At 42.2% G+C, this 27,923-nt stretch overlaps 1 protein-coding gene across 2 annotated transcripts in view; it reads left to right on the top strand.

Moving 5' to 3' along the window:
* The first annotated feature begins 456 nt into the window (after positions 1-456).
* UPK1B (uroplakin 1B) overlaps positions 457-27,923 on the top strand; it is a 31,635-nt gene continuing 4,168 nt past the window's right edge. Inside the window, exons 1-7 of one of the 2 annotated variants that reach the window (XM_011987195.1) lie at positions 534-572; positions 13,328-13,459; positions 14,400-14,600; positions 16,838-16,912; positions 17,577-17,699; positions 20,777-20,956; positions 25,608-25,691. In XM_011987195.1, coding sequence (XP_011842585.1) covers positions 13,391-13,459; positions 14,400-14,600; positions 16,838-16,912; positions 17,577-17,699; positions 20,777-20,956; positions 25,608-25,691 — 732 coding nt within the window. In that variant the 5' untranslated portion in view covers positions 534-572; positions 13,328-13,390. Of the gene's footprint in view, positions 573-13,327; positions 13,460-14,399; positions 14,601-16,837; positions 16,913-17,576; positions 17,700-20,776; positions 20,957-25,607; positions 25,692-27,923 lie in introns of both variants that reach the window. The other variant, XM_011987196.1, reaches the window with a different exon arrangement.

Raw genomic sequence — 27,923 nt, 5'->3', positions numbered from 1 at the left:
CAATCTGTTTGTTTCCACATCTCTTGCTCCTTATCGGTCTTTGGGCTACCTACTGTATGAGCATTACTTGGGCAATGACTATCTCCATGAATTTGCCTGTGCAAGGGTTATAGAAACTAAAACTGGACATGGCCCTGCACAGGTAAGCACATATCAGTATCTCCGTGAGCGGTCAGGACTAACAAGCCTTCAACACACAAAAGCAGGAGTAAGGATCAAATTACACTAATAAAATAAATCAAAATAAAAGCCCTGAGTTTGTATTCCAGTAAAGTCCAGACCTAGGAGGGATCCAGGCAAGCAATGAGTGTGGCTGTCAAGGTGCTTCCATCTGTCAGAGTCACACATTCCAAAGCAGCAGAAATCTACTGACAGCCTCCGGTTACTCCCTGGTCTCAGCGAGGCAGGGCAGGCAGCGGCAAGCTCAGCCCATGTGAGGTGCTTCCTGCCAATCACAGACCACCCTTCCCTGGTCCTGGAGGTTCAAAGAATTGCAGGAGGGTAGAAAAGCACCTGGGGCTGCTGCAGACTGCGGAGCGGGCCGCACCCTGTGTGCAGAAAGAGGAGGCGCTGTGAGTAGACTGCTTTCCCTCTACAGGGAATCCCGCGAGCTCAAGGGTTGGGTTGCTCTCCTGGGAGGGAAGCTAGTGGTCTGGGAGCGAAAGGGGAAGAAGTTAGATTCCTGATTCATAAAGTCTGTCATTTTTTTCTTTGTAATTTAGGGTATTGTGACTGTCCTGTTCTCTTTTACTTTGAACCGTTCAAATTGCTTTCTTAAAACCTTTGATATAAGTCTTGTTCTCATTAAAGTTCTGGAGATATTACGCAGCCATCCTGTTTTCAACCTGAAATATCCCCAAAGAAAGAACAAGAAAATCCAAGCACCTGAGAAACCCTGTATCTCCTGATTAAATCGCACATAGACAGACATCTTTGTAGACCCCCAATTTCCTTGTGGAGTCAGAAAAGCAATAGAAAATTTAACGAAATAGCTCGTGTCATTTCTGAATAATCCGTTCAGGCTAGGAGAGAGAAAGTTTCTTGGTCTTCTTGTCAGAAATCATTTGGTCCTGCCAACTTGTAATGAAATGTGTGACGCAATTTACTCCCAGTTATTCTCTGCAAACACTTCTGCTTAATAAATGTGTCAGTTGAAGTAAGTCAACAAAGTAGCTTTACCTATGCAATGTTATTTTTACATAATTTGTTTTTACTCCTTACCAATTCTTTGTTCCACAAGGATGTGCAGGACATAAAGATATTTTTCGTTCTAATGACATTTTCATACAAAATACAAATTTAAGTTTCAAATAATGCTAGTATTATCTTGTGTTTGCATTTGTTTATAAACCTAAAACTCCACTTCTAACTAGTTTTAAAGATTTTTAAGCCACTTAAGAATTTGTAGCCAGTTGCAGTGGCACATGCCTCCAGTTCCAGCTATTCGGGAAGCTGAGGCCATGGGATGAGGAGTTCTAGTCCAGGCTGGGCAACAAGTGAGATCCTGTCTCTAAAAATATATAAATAAATTTTTAAAGAAGTTTTGTTAACTCGAATGTCTTCTTTTAATGAAAGACAATGTTTCTTGACCATTTCTTGCCTGAGTTGCTAAGCACAACAGGAAATAACTCGCTAGGTTTTATAGATATATATATACACTTTGAGTATAAATAAAATTTAGGTTACATAGTTTTCAGACCCTGTGAAGAAGTGGATTTTCTTTTTATTAACCTTTTCAGTGAGGAGAAAAATTTCTTACTTTGCTTTCGCTCCAACAGATTGTTTTGCTTTCTGCTGTAAAATAGTCTTTAAAATCAACTCACCTATTTTTTTTTTTAAACTGCTGGGAAGAATCATAGACTTTTACATTCAAAGGGGACCTTAGACATCCTTTAATCAAGGAGAAAAAAAAAAAAAACTCAGAACTAGTTTTTGGGTTTTTTTTGTTTTTTCTTTTTTTTTTTTTTTTTTGAGACGAAGTCACTCTGACTCCCAAGCTGGAGAGCAGTAGTGCGATCTCAGCTCACTGCAAGCTCTGCCTCACGGGTTCACACCATTCTCCTGCCTCAGTCTCCCAAGTAGCTGGGACTACAGGTGCCCACCACCACAACCGGCTAATTTTTTGCATTTTTTAGTAGAGACAGGGTTTCACTGTGTTAGCCAGAATGGTCTGGATCTCCTGACCTTGTGATCCACCTGCCTCAGCCTCCCAAAGTGCTGGGATTATAGGCGTGAGCCACAGCACCTGGCCAAAACTCAGAACTTCTTTTTGACTTCTCCTGCTTACGTTCTTAACCAGAGTAAACACCAGTCAGCCTTTAAATATGCTCTGGAATTTGGGCCTGATAGCCACGCAGGCCGCCCACAAACTTGATGGGCCACCATTCGCCAACTGGGACAGAGACCACATTGGCGAGGGGCACCGTCATCACACACCACCCTCCCCGCCTCGTCCCCCTGCCCCAAGGATTCTCCACGGTACTCCTTTCCTGGAGCTGGGCATCCCTCTGGCAATGCCCACACCTGAGGCCTTCATGCAACTGAGTGCTCCTGAGCCATTGCTTACAGCTAGTCCCTGATTTCCAATAGATGGATGACTCCCATCATACTGGGAGCACCAGGAATCAAGAGTAGTGCTGTCCAGTAAAACTTTCTGTGATGAGGGAAATGTTCTAGACAATAGACACTAACCACATGTATCTAGGGAGTGCTTGAGATGTGGTTGGAGCAACTGAGGAACTGGTTTTTACTTTTATTTGAATTCATTTGACTTTGAATAACTGCACGCAACTACTAACTACTGTATTAGTGAATACAGGTTTTGAGCTTTAAAGCAAGAAAAACTTATGGGCACTGTGAGCTGTGGGTGACGGCCCTGGGAGAAAGCTCCTCTTTTTGTTATTTCCAGGGACTTATCCTACCTTAAATTGAAGCAGACCAGCAATTGTTGTGACCTACAGTCTCCACACCCATCTTTACTCTGAGCCACGCAAGTGTCTGTTCTTGTCCTGAGTTTCAGGGTCAGGGCTAAGGCAATAGCATATTGTGTTTCTTCGTTTCTTCCTCTCCTATTTTTCTTTTTCTTTTTTTCTCCTTTGTTAATTCAAATTTCTCTAGCATGAACTAGAGTTTGAGGTGTGGTTTGTGTGTTCTCTGGTGTAACAAACTTGGGTGAGGAAAAGAGGTAATGAACTTGAAAAAATGATCTCATGCTTACTGGGCGAGTCACACTTCTTTTTCTTCTGCTTTGCAAATTCGTTTGTTTAGTGAGCAATTGTTTTTAGAGCTTTTCAATGTGTCTGGAAACATCAACACTATGGGTATGATTAATTTTTATAAGAAAACAAACTGAATGAAAGCACAAGAAAGAAAAAACAGGAAATATAATTCTAGTTTTTTAAAAATCTGCACTCTTTAAAGCAAAGGAACTCCCAGGGTGTTGAGCAATTTGAGTAAATCACCATCGTACCAGGCCACAGGGCAGTTTTCCCACAGGGCGGGGTGCCTAGGGGCTATTCCTTTACATGGAAAATATTTCTAGGTGAGTTGCGTACTTTCAGTCTGGGGCGTTCCATCTCTAACGTGGGCAGTTGCTGCTCTGCCCTCTGCCTTCCACCACTTTCCACTTGTTAGATTTATCTCATCCCATTGGTTTCCCTCCCACCCCTGCCAGATAAATAATCCAATATATGTGAGGGAGGCATTGGTTTAGAATAATGTGGGGACGGTTCAGAAGACCACATATTTAAAACAGCTTCTACAAACTGTGGGCTAAAAAAGAAGGCAGGAAGGAGGACACATCATATCATTAGAAGTCAGTCTAGCCACAGAGACAGACCCAAACCCCCAAATCATAAGTTATGAGGTTTGTCTTTTTAGGCTCTACCCTCTCCTTGTGTCTCTTTCCTTCTCATGGTGTCTTCCCTCACCCTTTGAAAATTAAATAAGAGAAGGGAGCTGATAAATGAGGCATTGATATGGATGGCTCATGAAACTCAACATGCCTCTTTTATATGAGCTTGTATTTTAATTAGGAACGAAGGAGTGAGTCTCAAGTTGTGGCATTCCGAAGTTAGGGTAAACGGTGAGGAAGCCTTTGAATGAAGGAAGAGGATAGAAGGCTTTCTCCCTGCCAGCTTTGTTTATGTGGCTCCCTTTCTGGCTTACCTTGTAGTGAGTCTCATGGATAGGCTCACGGGTGGGAGGCCAAGAGTTTCTCTTAATTTAAAGAGACAAAAAGGGGAAGTGGATCTCCCTACCTTAAAAAGAATAATGATTGGTGACAAACCCAATGGAAGGCTGGGTTAAGAGTTATGAAACCTGGACTTGAATCTTAACTCTTTTAATAACACGGCATGATCGTGAACAAGTCGCTTCCTCTCTATAAGCCTTAAATTCCTCACCTGTACAAAGCCTCCAAGTTTGCAGCCAGAACTGATGTATCATGCTATGAACAGGCACCTGGCCAATAACTTTCCTAGGATAAATGACACTTTAATTTCTCTCAAATTACATATCTTCTAAGACAAACAAAAACTTCCAAAAGTGTAGTCATTGACTTCTAAGTGTGACACCCATCAATTAATTTAAAAGTTTTTAATTTGCTTTTTAATGCAATTCTTTGTCAAATTGGTTTTTTGATAGCAATCCATTTTTTGTGGGTTCAGAATATCTTATTAAACAAACTTGGGTGAAGAAAAGACGTAACAACATACCAGACTATATGGCTGTGACAGAGGCTAGTATGGAAGAAAAGCCATGAACACATATCCACAATGGTTTGAGCTTCCCTGGAGAGCTAGTTGCTAAAGGCAGAGAGAGGGATATAGGGAAGGAAGGATAATTCTGGGAAGTTGAGGAGAGAAGAGGTTTTTCAGTTGGGCTTCGGAAGATGGTAAAGAGTTCGATAAGCAGAAATGGGAGAAGGGATTCCAAAGACAGGCACACCCTAAGCATAGCATGGTGGCATGACCAGGACACCAAGGGGGGTGGGCAGTGAAAAATGGCAGGCAGGCCATTTGGAACCTGGACGAGTACTGCCTTGAATACAGGCTGAGGAGTTTGTACTTTATCTTTTAGGTGGTCCAACCACTCTTCCACTGGCTGAAAGGAGAATAAAATAGTTGACTCTGGCCAAATACTATAAACTGGTCTTTCACAATGGAACAGGAGCAAATCTGGATTCAGAGAAACTGGTCAGCAACAGAGAGTGGGTGGACAAGTGATGCACCTGGCAATAGGAAGCAAGAAGGAGCTGGTACTGGGCTCGTGAGTGTAGAGGGAATGACCTAGGGCTCTCCTTTAAATTTAGGCTACAGGGAACCTTTGAAGGGTTTTAAGCAGTGGGGGAGATATAAATTCACAGCTGTGTTTTAGGACAATGGATCTCAAGATTGGCTAACTGGCTGGCACTTGGAAGCCATGTTTATCTTTGTGGAATACCAGAACATTTTGGTCTACTAAATTTAAAATAAGTAAGTAGATCATTTTGGCCTAAATTAATACCAAAAACTAGATTCTAGCATAGACAGGTGGTAGTAGCATCCACAATTTAAGAAAAATGTATAAGAGGAAAATGTTTAAAATGACAAATTTTGATAGTAATTCTTCCTCAAATTAGGAAATGACTGGAATCATTCAATATTGGCATCAAAACATGTCCCAGTAAATGGAACATCTGTGCTTTGGAGGATCATTTGAGAACCTCTGCTTGAGAAAGTTCACCATGGAAGCTCTGTATGGAATGGAAACAGAAAATGTTTAATTCATCTGATCCAGAAGTTAGGGGCTGGCAGTGGGAATTGGTAAAATGGTATCAGGAGACATCAGAAAATGATCATATGTGCTTCTATCAAAAATATACATCAATCCCAATTGGGATGGTGTGTTACTCAGGGCTCTAACAGAGATAGAACCAAAAGGAGATACATAAAGAGAGAGGCAACATATGGTGGCTCACACCTATAATCCCCACACTTTGGAAGGCAGTTCCACACTTTGAGGACAGGAGTTCAAGACCAGCCTGGGCAACATGGTGAAACCCCTTCTCTACAAAAAATTTAAAAATTAGCCAGACATTGTGCATGCACCTGTGGTCCTAGCTACTTAAGAAGCTAAAGCCAGTGGATCACTTGAGCCTAGGAAGTCAAGGCTGCAGTGAGATATGATTGTGCCCCTGCACTCCTGGGTGACACACCAAGACCCTGTTGAGAGGTTGAGAGAGAGACAGAGAGAGAATGAGAGAGAGAGAGAGATTAATTCTAAGGAATTAACCTATGTGATGTGATTTTGGGGGCTGACAAGTCCAAAATCTATACAGCAGGTGGGCAACCTGAAAATTTGGGGAAGAGTTGATGTTGCGCTCTTTTTTTTTTCTTTGAGACAGAGTCTCGCTCTGTCGCCCAGGCTGGAGTGCAGTGGTGCAATCTCAGCTCACTGCAAACTCCGCCTTCCGGGTTCACCCCATTCTCCCGCCTCAACCTCCCGAGTAGCTGGGACTACAGGCGCCAGCCACCACGGCCCAGCTAGTTTTTTTGTATTTCTTTTAGTAGAGACGAGGTTTCACCGTGTTAACCAGGATGGTCTCGATCTCCTGACCTCGTGATCCGCCAGTCTCGGCCTCCCAAAGTGCTGGGATTACAGGCTTGAGCCACCACGCCCAGCTAGTTTTTTTGTATTTCTTTTAGTAGAGACGAGGTTTCACCGTGTTAACCAGGATGGTCTCGATCTCCTGACCTCGTGATCCGCCAGTCTCGGCCTCCCAAAGTGCTGGGATTACAGGCTTGAGCCACCGCGCCCGGCCAATTTTTTGTATTTTTAGTAGAGTCAGGGTTTCACCGTGTTAGCCAGGATGGTCCAGATCTCCCGACCTCGTGATCCACCCACGTTGGCCTCCCAAAGTGGTGGGATTACAGGCGTGAGCCACCACGCCCGGCATTTTATTATTTATTTTATTTATTTATTTATTTATTTTGAGACGTAGTTTTGCTCTTGTTGCCCAGGCTGGAGTGCAATGGCACAATCTTGGCTCACTGCAACCTCCGCCTCCCCTGTTCAAGCGATTCTCCTGCCTCAGCCTCCTGAGTAGCTGGGATTACAGGCATGCGCCACCACACCCAGCTAATTTTGTATTTTTAGTAGAGACGGGGTTTCTCCGTGTTGGTCAGGCTAGTTTCAAACTACCAACCTCAGGTGATCTGCCTGCCTCAGCCTCCCGAGGTGCTAGGATTACAGGTGTGAGCCACCGTGCCTGGCCTGATGTTGCAGTCTTAAAGCTAAAATCTGCATACTGAAAACCCAGACAGAGTTTCTATGTTACAGTCCTCTTAGGGCAGAAATGCTGCTTATTCAGGAAACATCAGTTTTTGCTCTTAAGGTTTTCAGCTGATTGGAGGAGGCCAGCCACGTTATGGAAGGTTATCTGCTTTACTCAAAGTCTACTGATTTAAATGTTAATCACATCTAAAAAATATCTTCACAGCAATATCTAGACTGATATCTGACCAAACAACTGAACACCATATCCCAGCCAAGTTGATACACAAAATTAACCAGCACAAGGTGTTCATTACAATACTTCTTTATCACGCAGGCAGAGACAAAACTCAAGAAGTTATTAACAAAGGCAAAAGTACTACCAGGACCTAGAGAACACCACAGTTTATATTCTGTATGGAGAGAAGTCACCATTTGTCCTTCCCTTTTGTTCTTCCTCCGTGCCTATCTTCTCTGGAAAGGTCAACAAATTCTTAATGTCTTTTTTTTTTGTTTTAATATCCATTAGTGTGGAACTGCGTCAAAGCTTTTCTTTTTTAACCTAAAAAAAAAGTGCATTACTCTACCCCTTTGCACAGGCATTTATTAGTCTTCAAAAAACCCTAAACATCAGCCAGGCCTCATCTTTTCCTTTTGTAGAAATTATGTCACCTTTCCTCTAAGCGTGCCAGGAAAGCCGCTCTTCCTAAAGATCCATCCAGCTAACGTATTATAAAAGTAAAGTCACTTTTCTCAGTTTTCCAGGACTTTTCTAGACGTCTTCCATTGAATGGGGGGCAAGGGGGAGTCTTTGACATAGACTTTGTAAGGTCAGCTTACACGTTGTAACCAGAGTTTTTCAACTTCACTCTTGAGTGTCCTCTTACTTCTTGGGTAACTGCTTTCTGAGCTCAGTAATTTGCCTATTTCTTTCTTTTCCTTTAGTTCTAGAATAGTAGTTTTCAATTGCTCTGGGGCTAGCTATGTGTTTAGGAGGTTTAGAGCTGGTGAGAAGATGCTCTGTGAGCCCAGGATTCCTACTCCTGTTTCAGCCAGAGAAGTACCATTCCGATCTGGTTTCATATATTAGAGTTCCCTATTGAAATCATATTTCCCTATTTCCTTTGAAAATGTTTCTCTGTATCAAAATAATAATAAAAATAAATCACTGGTTTTAGGTACCTTCACCAACCACTGGGCTATTAGCTCTAGTCTGTCTCCTTTATAAGACAAAAATAAGCAAAATGAGTATTGGGTAACTAATATTGTATTAAAACTTCACATATATTCTCACTTAATTTTCGTAGTAACCCTTGAAGTTAAGTATTACCATACTCATTTGAAGATAAAGCTCGAGAGACTAAGTAATTTCTTGGGACCACAAAACTAGTGAGTGGTAGAGCTAAGATTCCAACCCTGGTCTATACAAAGGCCACATTAGTTTCACTTCACCATATTCTCTAACTTGCTCTTCAACAAAGCTCTAGGCAAATTATTAATCTGCACACTCATTTATTCAAATAAACATTTATTTATTTACTTTATCCTTTTATTTAGCAAAATAATTGAGTGTACCTACTATATGCCGCTTTGGACCTAGAAAGACAAATAAAACAGGGTCCCAAATACCTCCTCCTACTTCGGAGACTCTTGCAATAAAGTGAAGGATGCCCTCCACAGGTTGGCAATGGGAGGAAAGAATGCAAAAGGGCAGCAGAGCAGAATCCTCTCTGAGTAATGTCTGTGTCAGGGAGAAAGTGGTCCGAGGACAAGCACAACCTCAGGGGCCATCTCTGTATCACCTCGCAGTCTGGGGCAGAAGCCTCAGAGCTGGCCAAAGCCAGAGGGATGAGGCCCAATGGCGAGTGTTAACTGTTCAGGAATGCTAATGGCATGCAAGGCGGGCCCCTCCCATGTGGATGTGCAGCTCGGTACCTGACTCTGGCCTCACCCCAAGCACAACTAGGAAGTGTTTTTCCTTTTCTCTCATGAATTCATCTATGAAAATAAAAAGAAGCACAAATGGGTATCTTTGTGTAAGGCCTCCCAATCCCTCAAGCAGAGCAGCCCCTGTGCAGTGAACAGAGAGAAGGTGGAAGGAAGGCTGCTTCTCCTCAATCTAAGAGCCCTTGGCCTGTGACCAGTCACTGTTAAAACCTCCCTTTTATCCCCCTGGGGTCACTGATGCAGAAAACAAAATCATAACCCAATACCCTGCCCTTCCTGAATATCCTCTGATTATAATTAATAGTTTCTTATGTGTGTAAACAATCTGAGTGCTTACCTATTACTTTTGTATCTTTTATCTCATTTAGTGATCACAGCAACCCCATCTAACAAGTTGTAGTCTACTAATTTTATAAATCAGGAATTAGACACTAAGGAAAATAATTGTCCAACTTTACACAGTAATGATAACGACAACACAAAGCTGGGACTTGAACTCTGGCATTCTGATGCCAAGTCCAGTGTGGTCACCATTATACTGCAGACATTAGACTATGATGTGAGCCACTGGAAGCCTACACTTGGCTCCCTCTTGACATTTGTGGCCATTTGGGGGATGCAGCAAATGTTTTACGTCCTCTAGACACCAACCTAGTCTAAAATACAAGTGGCCAAGTAGAAGCTATGAAATGCTAACCTCTCATTGACTTGCACATTGCACCTTTTACTTCTAAGAATTCTGGTCTTGGGGGTAGCTGGATGAGCTGTAGATTTTTGATACATCTAGACAGGTTTTCTGGAAAAGCATATGGGTGGAGCACCGAGTTTGGGGGAAGTATGCAAATATGAGCATCATATCAAGGGGTTAAAGAGACAAGAAGCTGGAGATGTGAGTGAAGAAAGGCCTAGTGTTTCTGACCTTCGCAAAGGTAGAGTCTCCTGAGCAGGGAAATGTAGCTGGTCTCTCCGCTCCAGGTGCTTCTATTTCCACTGAAAGCATTTGCTATGTAGCAGGACTTGATAAACTGTAGAGTGTTTAGCAAATGATCTGGGGCCAGGCAGACCTGTGTTTCAGTCTCATTCAGTCTCAGCTTCTGCACTTTTTAGCAACGTGGCCTTGGGCAAATTAATCTCTCCAAGCTTCCATTTTTTTTTTTTTTTTTTTTTTTTTTTTGTGAAGACGGAGTTTTGCTCTGTTGCCCAGTGCAGTGGCCCAACCACAGCTCACCACAATCTCCACCTCCTGGGTTCCAGCGATTCTCCTGCCTCAGCCTCCCAAGTAGCTGGGATTACAGGCATCTGCCACCATGCCCGGTTAATTTTTGTATTTTTAGTAGAGACAGGGTTTTGCCATGTTGGCCAGGCTGATCTCGAACTCCTGACCTCAGGTGATCTGCCCACCTCAGCCTCCCAAAATGCTGGGATTATAGGCGTGAACCACCGCGCCCCGCCCCTTTTCTTTATACAAACAATGACAAGACAACAGATTCTCCCCCTAGATCCTTCGGAAGAAACACAGCCCTGATTTTAGCCTGGCATTTTCTGTCATGTCCTTGCCTAGGTTTCTTCAATTTATGCTTTTCTTTTTGCTCAGAGCAAGTTTCTACCTGTCTTCCTTCTTTTCTCCCACTTTTATCTGCATTTTCCACCCTAATTCTGACTCCTGCAGTTCTCCCACAGAATATTCATTGGCTCTTTCCCCTTTGTAAGGACTAAGCTCTGTGTGGCAGAGTCATCTCTGGAAAAGTCTGTAAGTCACGGGGCATAATTGAGTCACCCAGGCCACCTCCCTTGATCAGGGCCCCTGCAGTTCCTTTCTGGACCAGTAAAGCCCCTCAGTAGTGCCTATCTAACTCTGTCCTTCTCCACAGCCCTCCTTGTCCCCTTGATGCGCACAGTCATTTTTGCTTTGAACCCATGCTGTAATCATACTTTAAACTCCTTGAGGTCAGGTGCAGTGGCTCACGCCTGTAATCCCAGCACTTTAGGAGGCCAAGACAGGAAGATCACAAGGTCAGGAGCTCGAGACTAGCCTGGCCAATATGGTGAAACCCCATCTCTACTAAAAATACAAAAAAAAAAAAAAAAAGCCGGGTGTGGTGGTGGGCGCCTATAGTCCCACCTACTAGGGAGGCTGCATTCCAGCCTGGGTTACAGAGTGAGACTCTGTCTCAAAAAATAATAAAAATAAAAATAAACTAGTTAAAAGAAGAAATTGTCTTCTTTCACACGGTACATAATCAGCACAAGTTGATATCGGTGCTGAATTTGGCCTCTATTGATTTCTGCCCTTTCCTCTCTATGCTTCTGTTATCTGAACCCATACCTTTCACAGTCTATTTACTTTTGTCTCTAGTTTAGATACTAACCCAACTGGTCAGGAATAATGTCTGTACATACCAGTAATGAACTTTACAATGTGACTCAACCAGCTACATGAGTAAGTCTCCCCCTTGGGGGAATTTGTGCAGTCTAACACGCAACAATAACTGGCAAGAATGAATGAAATTTCTAAGCAGAAAGAAATGAATGGCATTTAAGCAGAAACTACACAGAGACCCAATGGCCCAGATTCTTCCATTTCTCCAGCAAACATGAATTGAGTACCCACTGTATGCCAAATTCTGAGCCAAAAATGCTCATAAATTTTAACTCAAATTGTCACAGCTACCCAGGAAACAGATAAAGGAAAATATTTACAGATGTCTAAACTTACTCGGAAGGTTGTTAATACTTATAGTGTAACAACGAGTTTAAAATTAGCAAGGCTTGAGACAAATAGAAGGTTTGCCTCCCACTGCCACCCTACGAAACTAGGACTTTGGCCAAATTGACTGGTTTGCTATCTTGTGGGCACCTTGCTCTTCTGTCTCTACTCCCTAACTTTCCCTTCCTCTTTACCTGAATGTCACCCACCCCCACCTCACTCCCACACATATCCACCTCCACTCTATCAAACCATACACATCCTGCAAGACTTACGTCTTCCCGCCTCAGGACTCCCACAATATTTAGTCTAACTACATGTAGTATAGTTATGTGGGAATGCATCTTAGTTTCCCTACTAACACAAAAAATCCTAGAATACAATAATCTCCCTTACATATCTTTGTATGCCTCAAAATGCATATTGAACCATTTAATACACTTTTTATTTACAGCAGGAATGCATGAATTGATGAATTAAATGTTGAGAGCTGTAGATCGCTTTTCTCAAGGTGCTTCAAGTGCAGAAGCCCAAGTGATTGACCCACACGCTTACCTTTGTGCTCCTTCCAGAAAACCCTCAGGGAGGTGAAAGACCCATGTTGAGCTGTGTATGGCACCAAAGTCTATCAATAGTTTCTGGGAGTCATTGTGGGCTGTGGTGAAGCGCGTGGACTCCAGAGTATCTGGAGTCCACACACACCAAGGTCTCTAGCCTAGCTTTGCCACTTACTGGTTGTGTGACCCCAGGGAACTTAACTGACCAATTTAAGCTTTAGTTTCCTCATCTGCAAAATGGAGCCTCCTCACTTTTCTTCTTTTTCTACCTAATTGGGTTATGAGAATTAGATGCGTGCATGCAAAGCACCTGGTAGAGTGGCACACACCTGGTACAAGGAAGTAAATGCTAGTCCCCGTTTTTCACTTCCCCTCATATACAACAGGGCACTTTTCTATTTGCCAACTATTTCTTTGAAGATAATAAAATATTCAGAAAATGATAGTTTTTAAAAGCAACCTACTGTCCACATGGGAACCAACCACTAACTGTAGCCATGAGTTTACCCTTTAGGTTTCCACTTGTCATGGCCAAGGGCAGTGAGGGCTATGCCAGTGACCCTCAGTGTGCTTTGGCCCTGCCCAATCACCACCTCAGGTCCACCCCTTGTGCTTTCCACCTTGCGGGGCTCAGTCTACCACTCAGAAGGATGCATTCTGCACACTCCTTGCCTGAAAGAACTCCTGAAAGGCACTGACCAGGCTCTGGAAGCCTATATTCTTTTCCTTCTCTATAAAAGTTATGTGATTACTAAGCTCAATAATCAAATGTCCTTCATTGCTCAAGGATTATATGGCTTTGGTTTGGTTCATTTGGGAACAAGGAGGCAATATGCAATGGCATGGTTTACTCATGTTACAGAAACTGTAGCAGTTATTTGGTAATGCTTTCAACTGTGCCTTCAGCTTGTGGGAAATCCTGAAGATGGCCAAAGACGACTCCACTGTTCGTTGCTTCCAAGGCCTGCTGATTTTCGGAAATGTGATTATTGGTGTAAGTAATGCTTATTTCTCAGGAAATTCTGCTCTTCCTGTAATCATAACTCTAGATTAATCAAAAGTAAGAGTTTCAAGGAAAATAATGCTGTAATTACTGGCTTCCTATATTTTTGCTTCATTTTAAGAAATATGTTAGTAAATATGCTAGCTAGAATTTAACCATATGTCAAAAGATCATGGTTGAAAAAATAGATATTTCCCTCCCAACTTTAAATTATAAGTATCTAAAAGGAGTCATGTCAACCATAGTCAGTGTCTAAACACTCTGACTACAAACACACTTCAGTGTTTCTTTTCTATGTCACCTTGGTTCGATTTCCATGGGACTCTGCTGTTAAGGTTTTTTGGGACAGATGTTTGCATCTTCTTGTTCTTACACAGAGGCCAGTACCAGGGTGTAAGAATAATACAGAGGTCACACTGTGTGGGTCTGATGGCATAGGAGAACATTTGTTTTGGAGTCCAGAGCTCTTGGCCCGGCTCTCCCCCTGACTCCCCATATGACTCTGGCCATCACCTTTCAAGGCCGAGATTCCTTATCTATAAAATGTGGGTGTTGGCAAAGATAAGCAGCAAGGTTCCTCCCAGCTGTCATTGATAAATGTGACCAGGACCAGCTCAAATATTACAACCCAGAAGTGTGGGTCATGACCATGGGGGCAGGGGGAGATCATTCTCATACCAGAAGGCATTGTTTGAGTGATTCATGCCCCAAGGACATTGTGGATGGTCTGAAATTGTGTGGGTCTGTTTCTAAATAGACAGAATAACGTGTGAAGGGGTGTATGCAACCAGTTAGTAGGATGGAAGTAGTTGTTTAGATTAGTTGCATAAAGTCTGTGCAGGAAAGGGAGCCAGTCTCTTACCTTCCCCGCCCTCCACCCCCTTTCCCAAAGCTGCACTTCTGATGGAGCCTACCCTTCATTTGCCCCCAGTGTTGCGGCATTGCCCTGACCGCGGAGTGCATTTTCTTTGTATCTGACCAACACAGCCTCTACCCACTGCTTGAAGCCACTGACAATGATGACATCTATGGGGCTGCCTGGATCGGCATATTTGTGGGCATCTGCCTCTTCTGCCTGTCCATTCTTGGCATCGTAGGCATCATGAAGTCCAGCAGGAAAATTCTTCTGGCGGTAAGACCTCAGATTTCTCTGGAGTTGTCTCCCTGAGCCAATTTTAATGGATTCTTTCTTCTTTACTGAGCAAAGATTTGGCTTTCAGTGGGGGAGCAGCAAGTACCAGATGAGGGGTGAGGAGGGGAACACCTTCCCTGCAGTGAAATTGTCCACGTGGAGGCAAAAATGCCCTCCACTATTGCAAGTCCAGAAGACTCCAGTACAGAGAAGCCAAAGGGGAGACACCTGGGGGTGGCCTGATGAGTATGTTCCATATTGTGCCTCTACAGCTGGTGTCTGCATACACTCAGGTACAACTAGGAGCAATATAGGCCAAAGGAGAGACACAGTGAAAATTCATTCGTTAGATTTTTTCTCTTGGCAATAAGTTGTTCAAAACATTTTATATTAATTAGGCATTAATATATTGGGATATAAAGTACAAAATATGCATACATTTTTAAAAGAAAGTATAAGCTTTCAAAGATTTTTGAGCTCAAGGTTGATGATTCTGTATCATAGCCTATACTCCCCACATTATTATCCAATCTGCTTTTCAGGGACCCCAGAAAACTTTGATAAGCACCACTGTAGAGTTAGCCTTCAGCTCATACCTGCCTATGGGGGCTTTACCTCTGTGCATCAAATAGAGGCTTCTGCCCCAAACCACAGATAGTAAGACCATGCCCTGCCTTTACAGATGAAAGCAAATTCGCAGGCAGCAGAGCTGAGAAACCTCAGTGTTAGGCCTGGACCCCTACTCTCTGCCCCAATGCTTAGGGCAGCCGTTTCACACTATGATGGAACACGCCTCCAATGCCCCACCCCTGAAATAAACCTTTTATTCAAATGCTGCAGGACCTCAGTTCCCCCTTTATAGACTCAGTCCAGCAACGTAAGGTGCTTCTTAGTTCACTCTTTCTTTGAACTAACCATTGTCCTGGTTCCAGCGGAATACAGAACATTTACATTCTCTGGTTCCTTAGTGTGGGTAAGTTCCAGGGCAAAAGTACCCACTTTTGGTGGGTGGGGAAAGGAATACAGGAAAAAGGGAGAGGAGACACAGGTGTTCCTAAAGACAAATTCGCTTGCATCCCAGCCTCACTTTGGGCCATCCATGTGCGTGCCTGACAGCCAGGAGAAGTGAGCTGGGGAGGCAAAGGGGCTAAAGGAGGAAACACCTCACTGTGTGCCTCCCTTCTGGAGCGTCTTTATGAGCAGCCAGCAAAGCTCTTGGCAAGGAGCAAGGCAGCAGCTAATACAGGAAAAAAATGTTCTGGGGCCTCGCAAGGTGTTCCTGCTGTTGACTGCAGCCAGAGCTTTATTCTGGGCTGGGTAGTGAGGGCGGCAGAGGGTCCTGCTCGGAGAGCCCCCCATACCCAAAGAGGACAGTTTTCCCTGCCTGACCTGCTGACACTGACCACAGTGCCCCTTCTCCCAAGAGTGTGTGCAAGGCTGAGGAAGGCAAAAATGGAATTCTTGCAAACAGTCCCCATCCCAGATTCAGAGGTCATTTGCTGCTCAGATATTTTCCAGCCAGAAATTTTCCAGCACTGTCATGTGGAGGCATCACATGCACATGCACCCATGTGCCCATGCCCACACACACACACACACAACACCACTACCACACACGGCAAGTACCACTTCACTCACCTGAGCCGATGTACTTTGAGTGCAGGTGCATGTGAAAGAACGCCCGGCAAATCGCTGTGCACTTGGAGGCTGCCTCTCCTCTGATGAGGCTGGATGCTTGTTAGGAAGGACCCTAGATATTCAACATGATCCAGTTCATCTTTTTCTGAACTCTGTGATTCTAAATTCTCAGCAAATTGTAAAGAAAATTTCTCCAAAATTCCAAAATTAAAGTGGATTTATGAGGCCCTATATTGTATGTGATACACTAAGACTCTTTTGGTAGGCACTGAGCATGCACATGCATGTAAATGCACACACACACACACACACCAGTTCATTCTCTTGTACTTGTTTTTCCCAGTTAAAATAGAAACTCAGAAAACTGGACTGAGGAAGCTCTCTATTCAATGGCTATTTGTTCTCTGGAGAAAGGGAGAGAATTGAGCTGACTAGCACCAAGCCCCAATCCAAGCCACTGATCAGTGAGGGTTTGTTGAATAACTACATGAATGATTACATGATTATATGATGAATTTGCTGAAAAATCATAATTATTTGGGCAAGTCGCTCTTTGACAGGTAAATGTAATTATTTTATCTCATTTGTTTCCCTTCCAGTATTTCATTCTGATGTTTATAGTATATGCCTTTGAAGTGGCATCTTGTATCACAGCAGCAACACAACGAGACTTTGTGAGTACAACCTCAAAAAGCAAAATGATAATATGAATTATCATTATTATAACAACCAACATGTATTAACCCCTTACTGTATGCCCAGGCAATCCAATACGCATGGTAATAATACATACATCACTTCACTTAATCCTTATAAATCTATGAAATAGGCATTATCACTCTTGTCATTTTAGAAAAGAAAAAAATGAGACAGAAAGGTAAAGTGACTTGTCTAAAGTGACATAGTTGGCAACTGAAAGAGCAAGAATTCTGAACTCAAACAGCCTGACTCCCAGGGCCCAAGTTTGTAATCCCCTGTGGGTTTCACCACTCTGCCACGGCCATGGGCCTTCCAGTGGGAGGATCTCTATTCTACCTCAGCTAAGACTTGCTCTCAATTCTATGTATTTCCTTCTCTCACATTCTCTGTTGCCCTAGCCTAAGCCACGCTACAATATGTGTTCCCCTGGCCTCATAGTGATTTCTTTTAACACGAGAGTCTCTTCTCTGCATGGTGACTTATGCCAACCTCAGCCAGCTGTACTTGGTGTCTCTGAGTACAGTTTTGCTCCAGGAGAGAATGCTCAGTGTCCCCAGGAACTGACAGAGAAAAATATTTTCCTCTTCTTGAAAATTAGTGTGCTAACTCTCCCTCTTGTGTTGCCTCTTCTTATTATAGTTCACACCCAACCTCTTCCTGAAGCAGATGCTAGAGAGGTACCAAAACAACAGCCCTCCAAACAATGATGACCAGTGGAAAAACAATGGAGTCACCAAAACCTGGGACAGGCTCATGCTCCAGGTAAGACCTGGGGTCTTGGGGAGATGCCATTTTTATTTACTGGTGGGAGTGGGTGTCGTACACATGACTCAGTGGGACCCTATATTTTATTCCAAGCCATGATGATTAGCTTACATTCGTTGGAATGATTTTGTAAAGAAATTTAGATTAATCATATACTCTCCCTCTTAGAACTCAGGTATCATTTACATTAAAAGAAAAATATTTTCTCTGCCCCACAGTGAACTCGAGTGGTAATTACTGCTCGTTTCGCCTTTTTAGTACCTCTTCACAAGCCCTGTGAGCCAGTCTTGCCAAGGACCACGCACTATGTCTTGATTTGATCACCCAGTTTTCTCCAACTGGCAATCATAGTTTATGTCCATGTTTATCTCCAATGCCATCAAAAGTCCAAGTCTTCCAGAATATCCATCATCACCCCCACATTGCCCTCTGCACACAAATTGTTATCCTCTACATAACTACCAATCTGACCCAGCTTCCTCACTGGCCCCTGCTCCTACTCCACACCCCATCACCAACTTTTTACAGTCTGTCATCAGCAAACTCCCTTATAGCCATCACTCCTTCTATGAACTCTTTAGTATCTTTTTCTTGCTTCATTGGAAATTTGGCTATCTCCTGGGAGTACTGCCTGCCCTTCATTTTCCTCCCATATCCATGTACCATAGGACCTGGAAATTGGCTAGGCTCCTTCTTGCTCCCCTTGGCTGCCATACTATTTGCTTCCTCGATCTACATCACCCTTTATCCCTCCTTGTCATTACTTACCAGCCTCCCTACCCCCAGTTGTTCTCCTGCCTTCATTAGGGATTTCAATATCTCACTCACTGTCTACCTCTTCAGTCATACTCCTGACATCCCACCTAGAAACTTCAGCAGCCACACGGATGACTCCGCAACATCTGGTCTCACAATTCCTTGTCCTACCCCGTTCCAAAGATTTTGCTTTCCACCCTACCTCCACCCTCTTCCATGACCATAGCCAGCATGCCATCACCAATAACTGTGCCACTAAGAACATTCTACTCTCTGACCACTAATTTCTGTTATTTATTTCATTTATTCTAATATCTCAATTCTAATAATTTTACCCCATTAGGACCTCCAATTAATTGGCCACTTTTTAACTTTCTATCACCCCTTTCATGTTTTCTCTTTGCCCTTTGCCTAACCCATATTCAAGTCCAGCCCCATAGCCATTCCTTCCCTACCCTTCTCTGTTGGTCACTCTTTCCTAACCAAGCCCACTGAGTAGAATACAGCTTTTTGCTCACTCTTCATTTATACTCTAAGAGCTAAACATTGCTGAGAAAAGTCACACAACTGTGATAATTTCAATTTAAACTTGTGACCACAGAGCTCAGATGGACAGATAATATTTCCTAGTATATTTTCCCAGGAAATTCACTTGTCACTATTTCACATGTTCTTCCTTCATGCCTGCCACATTGCTCCTCACCCTCCCTCTCAGCTGATGACCTGACCTCATATGTTTTTAAGAATATAGAAGCAATTAGACAAGAACCAGCTCATCTTTCTGCCACCAAATCTACATTGATCTACACCTGTGCATTTTGCCTTCTCTCTTGTTATGACACACGGGCTGTCCTTTGTCCAGCTCTTTTGCTTCTGTTCTGCATTCCATCTCTTTTGCCCCGACAGTCTTCCCTGCTCTGATCTGCCTCATCAGTTTCTCCCTTTCTTCAGCCTACATGGACACCTTAGATTGTCCATCTTATAAAAAGTCTCCCTTGTCCAACATTCACCCACCCTTCTGTTCTACTACTCTTTTGTTTTATTCCACAGCAAATCTCAGAAGAGACGCCTACACTTGTGGTCCCTATCTTCATCCCCCTCATCTTCTTTCATCCAACTACAATTGGCCTCTGGCCCCACCACTCAACAAAAACAACCCTGGTCTTCATTACCAATTACCTCCATCCTGCCAAATCCAATGGCCAAGTTTCTGTCCTCATCTTCTTTGACATCTTATCGGCATTTGTCTCACTGGCTACTCCCGCTTAGTCTCCTCTGCTGGGCTGTCACTCTTTACCCAAATCTAAAGCTTGGAGCACTGCAGAGCTCAATTCTGGATGCTTAACTCTTCTCTGTCCCCACTTAAATCCTAGTTTGAAATAAGCCTGGCTTAGACTTAACCATTTTTTCCCAGAATGCAGAGCAATTCTTTTTCTTAGTTAGATATTTCCCATAATATAGTGACAAAATTGTACATCCTTTAAAGATGGTTGATTTATCATCAAGCTTACTTGAATATATTCATTCTAACAGTTCCAAGATACCCATAGTTTTAACTTGCTCCCTTTTGAAGGACTGTAGCAGAATTGATAATAAAGAAGGAAAGCTATATGAATTGTGTTTTGTCCTGTATTCTCAATTCTATCCAGAGTGTAAGGGATGCATTAACTGATCTCCCTTCCCTACGTGGAGACAGCTGTGTGTCACCAGGTTATTTTTTTCACTTTATTTTCTCCCATTATAAAAATAATACCTAATTACTCTTAAAAAATGTTTAAATGTACAGAAAAGCAAAACAAGAACAATTACTCATAACTTCATGACTAAAATTTTTAATTTTATGATTCTCAATTTGCTCATATATCACAATAATTATTCCTCTCTCACACTGTTATATCAAGATATCAGTACAGTATCAATCATAATTAACATTTATTAAGAGTTTAGCATAAGCCAGGCACTGTATTGAGCACATTAAGTAAATTAACTCATTTAATCCTTAAAAAAACTCTATGAGATAGGTACTATATTCCAATTTTACAGTTAAGGAAACTGAGGCTTAGAGAGTTTAAGTAACATGTCAGTGGCTACAGGGCTCACTAATGACTAGTAAAGTAATAGTGTAAAAATTATTTTACAAACTGTGAAATGTAAGTTGTAAGTTATCAATACCTTCAGCTGTCATTTGGGGACTTCTTAGTAAATGTAAGACACGGTGCACTTTCCGTATCTTCTTTCTCTATAAAATTTCAGTTGCTACATCGATGGCTCTAGTAGGGACCATGAAAGAGAATTTTGTATCTCTCATCTGCTGACAGGACAACTGCTGTGGCGTAAATGGTCCGTCAGACTGGCAAAAGTACACGTCTGCCTTCCGGACTGAGAATAATGATGCTGACTATCCCTGGCCTCGTCAGTGCTGTGTTATGAACAATCTTAAAGAACCTCTCAACCTGGAGGCTTGTAAACTAGGTGTGCCTGGTTTTTATCACAATCAGGTGAGTCCTCTCTCCTCCCAAGACTTGCCAGGAGGTTCTGCTGCTCTTTATGAGGAAAATATTGGTCAACTGTAGGAAATAGTCTTTCAGTAAGGAATTCTACATTCTTTTCCCTAAACCTCATGTTAACTATTTCCTTCTCTGTTAATAAACTGCAAATGCTAAACTAGGACTGACAGGGGCAAATTTACATTTTAATAACATTAACAAAACATGAGAACTGCAATAGCGGAATCCAACTTCGTTTAAATAAAGACAATTTGTTCAATGTACAGAATTGGTATTTCAAGAAATATTTACATTAAACAAAGTTTTCCTCTAGTTTTGCAAAACATAAATTGGAAGGGATGATGTGCAAAAAGAATGTTTTGCCAATTCCAAAGCAATGACTATTGCTGAGGATAAATGTAGTAATTACACATCCACATTCCTTATTCAATGGTAAAGTAGTAGTCTTAATAAACATTAGGTTGGTGATTTGGATGGAAAGTAGTTTACATACAGATAGTTTTTGAAAAAGTTTCCAGGCTGATGAGGATAATGTGATTACAATCATGAAAACTAACATTTATTGAATACTTACTAAATGCCAAACACTGTTTCAAGTGCCACACATCTACTATCTCCTTTAATGCTCAGTAGTAGGTGCCAGTAGGATCCCTGTTTTACAGATGAAGAACTTAGATATAGAGATGCTAACAAATACCTTGCCAAGGCCACACAACTAGTAAATGTCCATCTTTTCAAAAAACCCTCTGGCTTTTGAAACACGAGTTTTCTGGCTTCAAGCACAGACTCTAAGCCAATGAAGACTTGCTAATATTCCCCAAAAGTCCTGGTGAGAATCCCCATATACTTGCAGTCAGCATCTGCTGACACTGTACACTGAAACGCTGTGCTCTGCCCAGGAAAGCTTTCTTTAAGGAAAGCTAGTGGTGTACCAGCTCATTAAATAACTGAGAAATGTCAGGCTCTTTTGTTTGGGAGTAGAACAAACTGCACTTTCAGATTGAGGGACATGGCACTGTTGATCACCACATACCTGACAGGGTGCCTGGACTGGAACTGGATGCATTATTCCAGAAAAGGGCATGGGAGTGATCTAGATTATTTTGCAGCAGTGTCCAAAGCAACCCTCATTGAGCTTTACTGCAACATTGTCTGGCACTGTTTTGATCAATTATATTCAGACTTATTAAAAATTAAATTTGCTGCTTATAATCATGCTGTGCAATATAATTATTCTCAGGACTATAAAAGGCTTTTGATATTTCAACATTGGAACTGGCTCATGCAAGTTGGATTGTAATTGTGTACAATTGATTGATTGTAATTGTGTACAAACTGTATTACCTCTTTGAAAGGGAAGAAAGTAAGACATTTGTCTTCAGATAACCAGTTTATTTCATAGTTACACATTTTTTTCCTAGCACATATAATATTGTAGTTACGAGGACAAACCTGAAGCAACTTCCTTTTCTCAAGTTTAGATACATGAGAAATTGAGGAGAAGATACAAATGAACTCTTTTCTTCTATCTTGGGACCTCCACACCCATTTTGACAATGCTTCTAACACGTTCCCTTGCAGTTCCCTGGCCTCATCTGTTCTAACAACTCCACCTCCACTGTCTACCAACTACAAATTTATCATCACTCAGCCCTACTCCTCCACTAAATTCCTGAATTCTGAAATTCCTCTTTTTGTTCCTGACATCCTGTGCTCCCTGTTTCTCAACCTCACTCATTCTGCTCCTTTGACATCATCTCTTATCTATTAATACTTTCTGATTCTCCCTAGCCCAGCCTCCCAGATTCCCACACACCACCATTCTCCCTGGCTCATAGATCTTGCTAAGTCCCCTCTTGCTGTCCTTTTCCACCAAGCAAAAGGTGCCACCCCAAGACCTGGTATACTTTATTTCTATTATTGCATTCACCACCTGGAACTATATTTGTTCCCAAGTCTATTTTTTCTGAGTCTCCTTAAGGACTGTGTATTATTTGATTCTACAGATTTGATATTTTTAGTACTTAGCATAATGCCTGGCACAAGGCAAGCACCGATGTTTGATAGATGGGTGAATAAAGAAGTGAATAGTGAATGGTTTTCCTTTTCTTTTCTTTTCTTTTTTTTTTTTTTCTGAGACAGAGTCTGTCTCGCTCTGTCGCCAGGCTGAAGTGCAGTGGTGCGACCTTGGCTCACTGCAACTTCTACCTCCCAGGTTCAAGCGATTCTCTTGCCACAGCCTCCCAAGTAGCTGGGACTACAGGTGCACACAACGACACCCAGCTAATTTTTGTATTTTTAGTAGAGATGGGGTTTCACCATGTTGGCCAGGATGGTCTCCATCTCTTGACCTTGTGATCCGCCCACCTCGGCCTCCCAAAGTGCTGGGATTAAAGGCATGAGCCACCATGCCCGGCCTGGTTTTTGTTTTGTTTTGTTTGAGAGACAGGGTCTCACTCTGTCACCCAAGCTGGAGTGCCATGCCACAATCACAGCTTATTGCAACCTGGAACTCCTGGGCACGAGTGATCCTCCCTTCCGCCTCAGCCTCCTAACTAACTGGGATTCCAGGCGTGTACCACCAGGCCTGGCTAATTTTATTTTTTGTAGAGATAAGGTCTCACTGTGTTGCCCAGGCTTCACTTTTTCACATCCATATTGTAGGTTTTCAGGATCTACAATGCACAAATGTGCTGCTATAGCTATGAAGACTAATGAAATTAGGGAAGTCACTATAAGCCTGGTAATAGTAGAAATTAACTAGAATTTCACACAGCATGTCAGATGCAAATATATATATTCTATGTTATGGTTTATGTGACTCAGAAATGCTATATGCAAATTGCCATCACTATACCTCAAAAATGTTATGATGAAATGAAGGAAGATCAAGTAAAGAACCACTAAATTGACTAGCATCACGAAAAGGCACTAAATGAGAAGAGGTGAGAAAAATGGGGCTTCTGTCTGTGACCTTCATGAAGGCAAGGCCTACTTCTGTTTGCCACAGCTAGATGCCCAGCCAGTACTTGGTACCTGGCATAAGTGGGCTCTTATATATATATATATAATTAAATGAATGCCCACCTCCTGGGATTGTTGGGAGGACTCAGGAGTAACAGATATGGGAGTGTTCTGTGAACCATCAAGTGTGTTGCAAGTTATACTGCTGTAAACATTACTTAATGTTCCATTCATTCTGTCAATGCTTATCAGGTGTCTACTATGTGCCAGGCACTTATTCTAGGTTCTAGAAATTCAACAGTGAACAACATAAAATCTCTGCCCTCATGGAGCTTGCATTCTAGCATGGGAGACAGAAAATAAACATGTTACCAAACAAATATATGATAAAATTCCAGGCCCAAAAAGGCCATAAGCAGAAATAAAGCAGGGTGAGTATATAGAGTAGGATGGAGAAAGGGTCTTTTTCTCTGTCACCACCAGGAAAGGCTTTGTTGAGATGATATTTGCAGAGGTCTGAATTAAGTGAGAAAATGAGACACTGGAAGACTGGGAAGGAAAATTCTACACGAAAGGAGCTGTGAGTGCAAAGGCCCTTAAGTGGGAGCAGGCCCAGCTTTTTGAAGGAGCACAAAGGAGATCAGTATGACAAGGCCAGAATGAGTCAACGACGAGTAGAAGACAAGGATGGAGCTAGATTTTTTGTGGCTGGAACCCCCCACCCCCACCCTCACACACAAATATAGGGAAGGATCCTTCTTAGGAAAAACAATAAAAATACGCATAAAAAATTAGGCACAGGGCCTTGAAAGGGTCTTTCAAGTAAGGGGCCCTGAAGCTTAAGCTCATTCGCTTTATAGAGAAACCTCCTCTAGTAGTGGAAGATGGGGTGAGAGGCAGGGCCGCATGGTCCATGGAACCAGCCCTGGTTATAGGATTTCCTAGGCATTCCCTTTGGTTCCCAGAGCTTTGGTAGAGGCTGCTCAGATGGCAGCTCTAGCCTTACACGTGTATATCACTCCAGAACTTAGCACAGTGACTAGGATAGAGTGTGCCATGTATAAATACTTACTGGATTGTGACATGCATGAATGAATGATTTAGTGAATAAAAAAATTATTCTTTTGCATGCTCACTGTGACCCTTCAAGGTCTCATCAGAATTCAGTAATGTTGAAATATAACATCAAATGAGAATTTAGAGAGCATAATGCAGGGGTTCCTTTAGTGATTATTAAAAATGGCAACAGGAGACCTCTGGTTTTCACGGACCGAAGCATTTTTATTTAAAAACAAACAAATCAAAAAGTAATTGCCTCCAAATAAATCACCAATAAAACCTTTGAGGAGGGAAAAATTCTAATTGAATTAAGATTTTTGAATTTATTGTCCACGTATTCAGTATAGAAAGAGTGTTATGCTAAAATAGCAGTACTTTGTAGTGAGATTAAGTGATAAAGACACAAAAGTGATGTAGAATCATTGTTCAACAGCATTGTTTGTGTTCCCTCAGTAAAGCACTGTTAGTAGCTGGCTGTCCCCAGAGACGTGGAAATAGCCTGGGTATGTGAAATCAGACTCTTAGGCAATATTGATTCCAAGAGGAACCTGCTTTCCATCAATCTCTTCTCTGCTTTCTGGTTCTTCTCACACTAATGCGGAATTGCCCACTCCTTCAGGGCTGCTATGAACTGATCTCTGGACCAATGAACCGACATGCCTGGGGGGTTGCCTGGTTTGGATTTGCCATTCTCTGCTGGACTGTGAGTATTTCCCAGCACATATTTTATCTCTGAGAGGATGATGATAGGGAGAGACCTTGAGAGTGCCACTGGTTACCTCAACCACACTAGAAAGTCTAGAAACAAAACCTCAGGCCTGAAGGCTAGCCGGGAAACTTCTGGCACCGGAGGAAGGACAGTGGGTTCCCTTGAGAGGCAAGGAGTTAACTTCCCCTACCAGGGAAAGGCTGTGCCCTGCCCACCAGCTCCTTCTTCCGGCTGACTGATGCGCAGGTGCCTTTAGAGGGCTGGAGAGCCTCTTTCCCTTGCCAGAGTTCTTAGTGAACTGCTCCTCCCGGTCTCCAGATCTCATTCATTCATTTCATCCACATATCAAAGACTGTCACCTATCTAGATGGCCCCTGCCTGACACTAATAAGCCCAGATCCTTCCAAAGAGTTGCCTCTGGCAGATTCATCCTTTCCTGCTGCCCACTTTATCTGACGTGCATGCAGCAAGAGGTTGGAGCAGTGGTTCTCAGCCCCGGCTACACATTAAAACCCTGTGGGGAAACGTTTTTAAAAAATTGCTTGGATCCCAACCTCTGAGACTTTGATTTAGTTGACCTGGGGGTTGAGCCAAGGCATTTTTTATTTCCCTCAGATGATCTGCTGTCAGGATTGAGAACCATTGCCTCAGAGAAGCAGTCACAAACTTTTGATTTCAGAACTCACTTACACTCTCAAAAATTATTGAGGACTCCAAAAGGCTTTTCTCTATGTGGCCTCTATCTATTGGCATTTATCCCATTGGAAATTAACATAGAAAATTTTAAATATTTATTTTAAAATAATAAGCCCATTAAAAATTATCACAACATATTTTTGTGGAAAATAACTATTTTATAATAGTGACTTTTTTGTAAATCTCTTCAATGACTAGCTAAATAGAAGACAGCTGGATTCTCATATTTGCGCCTTCATTCAGTCGGTTGTAATATGTTGCCTCGGTTGAATGATTTGAAGAAAATACATTCTAATTGAAAAAAAATAGTGTTTTAATAATATTCACAATTATCTGAACTTGTGAAGTGCAATCTGAAGATAATTGTGAATGTGAAGAAAATTGTGAATATTCTTCAATACTATACAAAACTCCACAAGTAGTAGTTTCATTTCATTTCTTTTCTTTTTTTGAGTCAGAGTCTCACTCTGTCACCCATGATGTAGTTCAGTGGCACAATCACAGCTCACTGCAGCCTCCAACTCCTGGACTCAAGTAATCGTCCTGCCTTGGCCTCCCCAGTAACTGGGACTACAGGTGCACACCATTGTGCCTAGGGCTTGCTTTGTTGCCTAGGTTGGTCTTGAACTCCCGGCCTCAAGCAATCCTCCCACCCTGGCCTCCCAAAGCACTGGGATTATGGCCATGAGCACTGCACCCAGCCCACAAGTAGTAGCTTCTTAAAGATCAGTTGCAATTTGGAATCTGAAATTCTGTTAATGAGCTTTTCACACTCTGTTATGTTAAAAATACATTACATTGGTTTGTCTTGCACTTTGCATATATCTTTCAGTCATTTATAACTCTATAACATCATAGATTGCTTATTTGGAAAAAATATTAGTTCATTGTGTTATGTAGATCTTCCAAATGTTAACTGATTTATTTATGCAATATCCAAAAAATCACATGTGGCATTGATATTGCCACATCAGAAAATACCTTAAGCAATGGGATGCTATCAAGTTCATGGTGACAGCTACAAGTTTTTCAAGGTTCTGATTTTTGCTTGAAAGCTCAAATTTATCATTAGCAATGAATATTGTCAGTTGTTTTCCTTGAAGTGACAGACTCACTTTGTAAATTTTCAAGAAAATACCTGCCACCTGTCCAAGTCTGAACAACCATAGCTTGTCTGTTCCTCATTTTTTCAAGTAAAAGTGGTGTTTCCTTTTAAAAACAAAAAAATTCAGTACACAACACAATCATGCAAGTGCTTTCAAGACAACCATATTACACTATATGCAACAGACTCCTTTATCAATGAATACTTCCTTTATTGTCATGCAGAATATTTTAAAAGATGTGTACTCAAAGACCAAAATGTAATAAAATTAGTAGTTCTTACTGCTTCATTGAGGACAATCTCAAGTGAAACTGGCTATTTAAATGTTTTTATTTTTTGGCTGGGTGCAGTGGCTCACACCTGTAATCCCAGCACTTTGGGAGGCCGAGGCGGGCAGATCACGAGGTCAGGAGATCGAGACCATC

Source organism: Mandrillus leucophaeus, unplaced genomic scaffold (genome assembly GCF_000951045.1).
Source record: "Mandrillus leucophaeus isolate KB7577 unplaced genomic scaffold, Mleu.le_1.0 Scaffold302, whole genome shotgun sequence".
In the NCBI taxonomy this organism is placed as follows: domain Eukaryota; kingdom Metazoa; phylum Chordata; class Mammalia; order Primates; family Cercopithecidae; genus Mandrillus; species Mandrillus leucophaeus.
The sequence above is the reverse complement of the archived record's forward strand: the minus strand, read 5'-3'. Positions and strand labels throughout refer to the sequence as shown.